The sequence below is a fragment of the Grammomys surdaster genome, unplaced genomic scaffold (genome assembly GCF_004785775.1).
Source record: "Grammomys surdaster isolate TR1022 unplaced genomic scaffold, NIH_TR_1.0 126391, whole genome shotgun sequence".
Lineage (NCBI taxonomy): Eukaryota > Metazoa > Chordata > Mammalia > Rodentia > Muridae > Grammomys > Grammomys surdaster.
The window spans coordinates 12420748-12429172 of NW_021621185.1; the positions used below are offsets into that span (position 1 = coordinate 12420748).

Sequence of the window (8425 nt, forward strand, 5' to 3'; positions counted from 1 at the left end):
AGTCAGTGGCAACCAAGAGCCTTTCCTTCTTCTCATGGCTCTGATCCAGCCGATAGATCCATTAGCCAAGAACCTGAGAAAGCAGAGTGAGACCAGAAAGCCTTCCTGGACCCTCTCCTGCAATGATCTCTGCCAGCTGGGTTGCCAGCTGGGGACAGGGAGAAAGCCTTGATTTTAAAACCTCAAGTCCTTTTGTAGAAACATCCAGGATATTTTAGAAAAGAACGCACTGCCCATGGTTGGCTGTTAGAGGATTGATTGTACATGATCTTAAATAGGCTCTGCAGTCTTGTTGCCTGTAACTTAAAGCCCATACAATAACTGGGCCAGTGGGACAAGATGCACACACTCCATGTACAAAGATACTAATTTGTTAGAATCACATCTCTAACAATGTTTGCTCTGAATTATCTTTTACTAACAATAGGAGATACACATTGTCAGATGTCTTCCTTAATATGCAGTAAATGACACAATTCTGAATATTTAACTTGGAAATGAATCCTAAAGACCTATGTAGGGTATGAGGCAGCTCAGTTTCCCCCAATAATTATTTGAGCAAAAGAACTGCTTTCAGAAGGCCCTTGTCTCTTTCCAGACAAAGTCAAATGTCAATTCATGCTCTTTGCATTTTCTAAGGGATTGTTGTCTGACATTCTTGACTCTTCAGGACTAAACAAGTCAGTTAATGGATGTTTTCCTCTGTACACATCTTGTATAGCACAAGTTTAGAGAAGCAATTATTTTGGTCTATTTATATGGAAATCATTTTCAAAACCTTGGTTTTTGTTTGTAATGTAATACATTAATAGAGAAAAATGAAAACGGTAAAAGCAAAGCCCACTTCAGATCTCTTCCATGTAGCTGCTGTGAGAGAGGTGACTTCACTTTCCAATAGATTTTTTTGCCTGGCCTTAAATAAATAATGGGAATTTTAAAAGTGAAAGACCCCTTTTTTAGCTGTTTTGAGGTCAGGAAGCAAGAGTTAAGGAATACATGAAATGTTGAAACAGAAAGTTATTATGCTTTGCATAGGGTGTGCTTCTCTAGAACAGAATTATTGTATTAACATGAGACTAATGAGGTTTTTGTTAGATATGAAAATTTAACTTAAGTTTCTCCAAATAATAATCCTGAAGAGACAGTGACTTGCATGGTTTCAGCAGTACATATAATAGTAGATGCACATTTGAATCGTTCAACATATTTCTTTATACGAGTGTCAAAGATTACATGAAACTAACTGCTAACTCCGTAACAACATCTTACAAACAAATTTGTGAATTTTTGAAAACACTGTCTGCCCAAGTACTACATCCCCCACAACCCTTAGTATTACGTTGACTTTTGCCTTTTGGTAAAAGCTCAGCAGTTGTATGTTCTTAGGTTTGAAACCAATAGCACTATTGAGATACTGTAACACATGGCTGCATCTCTCTCAGAAAGGAGACATTTTTAGTGTAAGTTGAGCTCTTGGCAGTAAAGGCAAATCAAGAAAGTTGTCATTCCAAGTAATAGCCACTTATGTGATACTTTACAACAAAGTGTGTGAAGTAGAAAGGGGCAGGGAGAAACCACTCCAAGCTGACCAAAACCTAGTCTGTCTGGAGACTGCACTTTTTCTGTACATGCACCTTAAGTGGACGTGCTCAGGGTTCTATCACTAATGACCTTTCCGGTCTCTCCTTTGAACAGGTGTGGTGTTCCCTTACTTTCCACGACTGGGACGCTACAATCTTAACTTTCACGAGGCACGTCAGGCTTGTCTGGACCAGGATGCTGTGATTGCTTCCTTCGACCAGCTGTACGACGCCTGGCGGAGTGGGCTGGACTGGTGCAACGCTGGCTGGCTCAGTGACGGATCTGTGCAGTACCCAATCACCAAACCACGAGAGCCTTGCGGGGGCCAAAACACGGTGCCAGGAGTCAGGAACTACGGGTTTTGGGACAAGGATAAAAGCAGATATGATGTCTTCTGTTTCACATCCAACTTCAATGGTAAGATGGCAGCTGCTTTGCCTTTACCTCTATCCTGGGGAACAAGCTGTACTAAAACTTTATCTTCTAAAAACAAAACAAATGAAAAAAAACAAGCAAACAGAAAGCAATCCTTTAAGATATTACTATATTTTTTAAAAAGGCAAAATGTTCTTGAATCTTGAATGTCATAATTTTTAAAATACCTACATGAATCCAACAAAAGCTACACACCCCTGATTTCACTACAGTTTAACCATTTTTAATGAAGTAGTCGAAGCTGTCACAGTGTGCTGCACTGCTGCTCTCTGTGCTGAGGGAAGGAGCTTCCTGGCCATGCATGCCCTCCCTTTTCCCAATCACAATATCTCAATCAACAAAGATCAAGCCAAGTTGGGAACTGAGTGAGACAAATACAGCACACTTAGCCTTGAAGAGAAAGGCAGGGAAGGTTTCCACAGCACTAATGACAGACTCATTGTGTCCTTCCCACTCGAAGCCCTTTTACCAAACCATCCTGAACATAACCTTGGGGACCTATTACAAAAAGAAAATGCAGGGACCTTTGTGCAAACTGATTAAGAGTTTTAAGCTATATTATGGCAAAGGCCTATAATCCTATTATTTAGTGGACTGAGGAGGGAGGGTTACAAGTTCAAGGCCAGCCTGAGCTATATAGTGAGTCTGTCTCAAACTAACAACCAAAAGCAAAGTACAGAGCCTTTAAACAAACATAGGGCCTTCTAATTGCGGAGCCCGAGTAACTGCATAAATCACATCCTTGCGCATCCAGCTCCACGCCCATAATTTTATATTTAAGGTCCCTGGAAATAGATCCATGAGTAAACAAAAGGGAAACAACTTAGAGTTCACTGTTTTACCCAACAGAGCTTTAAACGATGTAGCTCTGACCATCCACCCTGCTGCAGCCATTCATGGTATTGAACAGATGGATATGTGTCTCAAGCAAATTTCATTTTCAAACACGTAGAAGTCATATTAGAACTCATGTCCTATGGTTTGCTGTTCTGTATAGATGGCGGACCAAATTCTCTAGTTAAGGAATGTTGCACTGGCTCCCACCCTTACTTCAAATCTCACTAGGTTAGAGTAGAGAGAACTGGTAGCATTAGCTTATATGCGGCAGCCTGTTCAGGGATAGGGAGACATCTCAGGTATAAAGTGCTTGCCTCACAAACATAGAGTTCAGAGAACTCACGTCAAAACAGCACCTGTGGTGAAGTGCACTTAAAATCTCAGCAGTAGTTAGGCACAAAGAGGATCCCTGGCACTTACTGATCAGCTAGGCCAGTTTAATGGGAGGCCCAGTATCAAAAGATGGAAAGAACATTTCTGAGGGTAACACCAAGGTTTGTGCCTCTAGCTGAGTCAAAACCATCAACAACTGAACAGAAATGCACATTCACATAACACACGCACACACACACACACACAACGAGTGCCATGCTTAATGAAGGCCATAGGATAAGATAGTATATAATGAGTTTATTGGAAAATGTGAAATTATACTTAAAACTAAGACAATGGAGAAAATATTCAGTGTATGCCAGTTCTGTCAATTGATGATACATTTGTACCTAATGTATTCCATCTTGTTAATAGGATCTCAGTCATTAATACTGCAATAAGTGGTCAAAAGTAACTGTTTCTGTACAATCAAGAACCAGCAAAATGTCAAGTTTTAAAGGATGAAAGTTTTAAATCATTAACAAACCCCTCTTCTAGCAAGAGGGTGCCGACGAGATTTGCATTCAGCAAGGGTATCATTGGTGGCAAATGACTTCCTGTGTTTGACGAATTTTTATGCTGTCTGCTTTGGTGGAGAATAAGGTCTTATTGATACCTGTGATGAAAAGAGCTCGAGGCCTTTGAGTTTTTTTAAATGGACTTTTATGTGAAGAATGTTTTTTGATCCTTTCACATTCAAATTTTACCTCTCTAGAAACTTGTACTTGGGTTCAGCCTTGCTACAAGTAGAATTTAAATAGCCCTTCTTTCAGCGTGGAATTCTGTCTCCCCTAGAACCACAGAAGGGCTCTTTTAGTCTCTAATTAGCTAACAGAAACTGCATCTGCCAGCACCCTTTTCTTTTTAACGCTATACAAGGGCATGTGTGAGCACACGCCAAGAAGCAAGGCTAAAGCAAATTTATTTAATCTAGAGTGGCCTGTTAATACGACACTTAAATGGCAATTTTATGTAATCCGAATTTCAGACATTGCTCTGCATCTCCTTTCATTGAGAAGCCCTTTGCTTTTGGCTCCTTGCATCTCTGTGGTTCCATAACGAGGTGTCTAACTCTCTCCTTCTCCCCACAGGCCGATTTTACTACCTGATCCACCCCACCAAGCTCACCTATGACGAAGCGGTGCAAGCTTGTCTCAATGATGGTGCTCAGATTGCGAAAGTGGGCCAGATATTTGCTGCCTGGAAGCTTCTGGGCTATGACCGCTGCGATGCCGGCTGGCTGGCGGATGGCAGCGTCCGCTACCCTATTTCTCGGCCAAGAAGGCGCTGCAGTCCTACTGAGGCTGCAGTGCGCTTTGTGGGTTTCCCAGATAAAAAGCATAAGCTCTACGGGGTCTATTGCTTCAGAGCATACAACTGAGTGTGCCCTAGAAAGAGTCAGTTCTCGAGTTCCGTCAAAGCTTTGGTTGTTTTTGTTTTTAATATGAACTCATGCAAGTTACCAAAACTGTGATAACCCTTTTTCACTTACTGTAAAAGAGTCGTTTTCATAAAGGCCAATTCATTCATTTGTTTTGTAAAGCTATCAGTCGATATATATCACAAAGTAATATAAGCATAAGAGAAGCTTAAAAAAAAAAATACGGGCTTTAGAGCCTAACTGGTTTATGCTACATCGTCCCAACAAGATGCCATTTCATGAATGGGGCATGCCGTAGGCTGAGGAAGGGAAAGTAATGCTACTTGCCGCAGTAACTTCCACAAGCACAAATTTTACATATTTCTACAATTTTGAAAATGCACTTCACTAAACAAATTAGAACAACAAATTTGAAATACAGGCTTCTTTACATAAACCAGGATTCTGGGAGGTGCAAAAACTCAGTATCATAAGGGAACAACGGAGACTTTTTCTAAAAGTTAATACTTCAAGTCTCCAGTATACAGAATAGTTTACTCTTTAAAATTCTACCTTTTTTGACCAAAAAATAATAATAATTCATATAGACTCAGATGCAGAATAATAAAACCACAGTTAGAACTCCTAGGTCAACTCATTTATATAAAGTATCGACTTAAGTACACAGATAATACTTTACCAATGAAAGAGTCCTACCTTCTAATTACAACTATCTGAAAAGACTTGTTTTTATTATTTTTGAGTAGCTTTACTGAATCATATTTAAATTCTAAGAACCTTTGCTAAGCAGTATTTAGAATCTACTCAGGGCAGTTAAAGCGATAAACTGCTGGACAGAAAATCTGTAAAATGTAGCAGCTTGATTTTATGTTAGCTTATGAAACATTATTGTCCTATAAAAATAAGTTTAATCTATTTAATATTTCTTATTTACATTACATGACAAAAACCTTCAAATGAATGAATAACTTGCCTAACTAAGAAATAAAGACTCAACATCCTAAATCATTCTCCTTTGTATGCACAATGTAGTGCCCAAACAGGACCTGTATTTAGAGAAGGAAGGGAAAAATACATTTCTAAAATAGTCTCTCAGATAGAAAATACAGTCACTGTCAGTTTCCTTTCTGGTTATAATTTGGCAAAAATAAAATACTGGCATTGTCGTAGCAGACTTTACACCTCCATACTTTTAAGTGAAAAGTTGAGCCCAGGTTCAGAAAAGTGACTTCTAGTATTAGCAACTCCAGTCTTAAATTGAAATTTATTTTTATGACTGCTGAGACCCCAAAGGGACCAATATTTGTATTCAAGTAATATTTCTGGTTTCCCATTATTTCACAGTGAATTCTTGTGAGTAGACCTTAGTATAATAATCCAAATACAACATAGCTGGCATGCTGTCATCAATGTTTTTATGTAGATTTTTCCCCATGAACATAACTAAATAAATCTGTTTCCTGAATTGACCGTGGTTGCATTTAAAGCTCTGTGATAACTGTAATAAAAATACTCTATAAATATAGAGTCATGTGTGTGGAAGGTATAGAGCAGTTGGAAGTCCGTGAAACCATAACTCTCATGAAATATTATCTAGATAAAATATTGTAAGTAAAAATAGATCCTTTCTGTCCCATGCTTAGACAATGGTGATGCATGCAGTATAAGTTAGGATTTGCAGATTATACAGACGTATGAATCCAAAGAAATCATGGGGTTTCACTCCAACAGTGCTGGTATAAATTGAACTCAGACTTCTAAGCTGAACATAAATTAAAGAGATTGAATAGTATATAATACAATTAATATATTATTTAAGGAGGAGACTCCAAACTAGCTCCTCAAACATCTTATGGTCTGGGCTAAGCTCTTTAGAGGAAGATCATACTTGAACAATCATTACCTATATTGTAAAAATTTTGTCTGCAATGCAAGTAGATAAATTTTATACTGAAGTACGTACATTCCTTTCAGTTATTGACATAGAATTCCACATTACAGAGCAGTAGCATTTCTTAACTTTTGAATACTTAGTATAGGAGACGGTGCTGATCAAAATCTCCAAAGTGACTGTTAGCTGACATATGTCGATATCAATTGCGTACCATTTGTCCATTCTTGAAGACATCCTAGAATGAACACTGCTGGGCAGAGTTTTTAACTTCTAATTTCACACAAAGGACCAGAATCTTTGTGCCCTTTGAACTCCTAATTGAAAGGAGTCTTTTAATGTTCTCATCTTGCTGTTTTACTCCACCGAATAATCTATTTTCCTACTTCATATCTCACTATGAATGTCTTCAAAAGAAAAAAATTGTCTTAGCACAATTCCTAACAGAAGGTTGACATAACACTGTCTAAATCAGGAATCATTTTGTAGACTTCAGGATTCCCAGAGTATCATCAAGGTGAAGAGAGGACAGATAGACTACAAAATAAGGAAAACATTTTATAGTATAGCACATATATAAAGAACAGAATAGATCTATAAATTTTACTGAAACTCCTTGATTTGAAACCTCTAAGCAAAAAGAACCAATACATTTAAAAATACATATAGGGACGAAGAGAATTTGTCATATTAACACTGGAAGCCATCTTTTAACGACTGCTGCCATATTTTGTCACAGCAACTTTTAGCCAAACATAGTATTTGTAAATTTAAATTTTCTTTCATGTAAAGGGGGCCGGTACCTGTTAAAGTGCTATTTTATGCAGTAAGATGGTCGCTTGCTATTCTGGCAATTAGTAGACTCAAATAAAATACCAATTTGGTTGCTGGCAGCCATACTGGGTTTCTTGATTTCAGTACTCCTAAAAACATGCTGGTGTCATGGAGTGGCTGACCACTAAAAAGGGAGAATTAGAAGGGAATCAGTTGTCAGGTTTGGTTTAGTCTTGTTTTTTTTTGTTTTGTTTTGTTTTTCTCCTTTTTAAAATTTGTTTGTTTCATTTTGGTTTTGTATAGAATGAATGCTTAGAGAATAATCAATTTCCAGCTGACAGCCTATTTGAGAAGTTAATTATGTCATAGCTCAAGACTGCCAGCACAGTTTACAACAAAAGCTACGAATAATACAGAAGTCAGTAAGCCACTCAATTAAAAGAAGGTTGATATTTAAATGCATTTAATAGCTACTAAGTACAAGTTTGAGGAGAACCAATGTGTATTACAAAAAGGATGTTTTCATTTTCTGTAAGATACAATGAACTGGTGAACAAATATTAAAAGTCAATTTTGCTTTACTACAGTATCATTTGATTCTTCTGACTTATAGAAGCAGTCATTTTCCCATGGGTCAAACTTGATAAATACATCAGGCTTTCTTCTACTGCTAGTGCCATGCTTTGAATGAGAAAACACCCAAATAAGTTAGAGCTTTGACATTTAAACAAGAAAGTATACTTCAGAAGTTTCCCATAATTATTTAGAATAAATTAAACAGCCTTGAAGGAAAGAAAAAACTTTCAATAGTGAGGTAAATGAAATTTTCTTTTAGTGTGTGAATTCTTTCAAAATGAGGGATATCACATTCATTTTGTCATCATTTTTCATATATTTTTATTCTTGTCATATAAAGTCTATGAGGCAGGGTGAATGATTATATGGAGGTTCTTAGTCCCCAAATAAAAGTAATGAAACAATTCAAGTGTGATGTGTTGTTTTCTTACCAAGAAAATGGTTTAATAATACAACAATTTTTGAGTAGAATGGACCCTGTGTTTGAGCATTAGGTCTGCCGGATGTACAAGGAGAAGAGTAACAGGAAAATATTAGCAAGGGATGTGTAGCCTACTGACAGGCTGTTGGCTTCTACT

General features: G+C 37.6%; 1 protein-coding gene across 1 annotated transcript in view; it reads left to right on the forward strand.

Annotated features, from left to right (window-relative positions):
• The window catches only part of Hapln1 (hyaluronan and proteoglycan link protein 1), a 61249-nt gene extending 55642 nt beyond the window's left edge, over positions 1–5607 (forward strand). The window contains exons 4-5 of the mRNA XM_028760187.1: positions 1696–1998; positions 4317–5607. Of these exons, the coding sequence (XP_028616020.1) occupies positions 1696–1998; positions 4317–4606 (593 nt within the window). The 3' untranslated portion in view covers positions 4607–5607. The remainder of the gene's footprint in view (positions 1–1695; positions 1999–4316) is intronic.
• The last annotated feature ends 2818 nt before the right edge of the window (positions 5608–8425 follow it).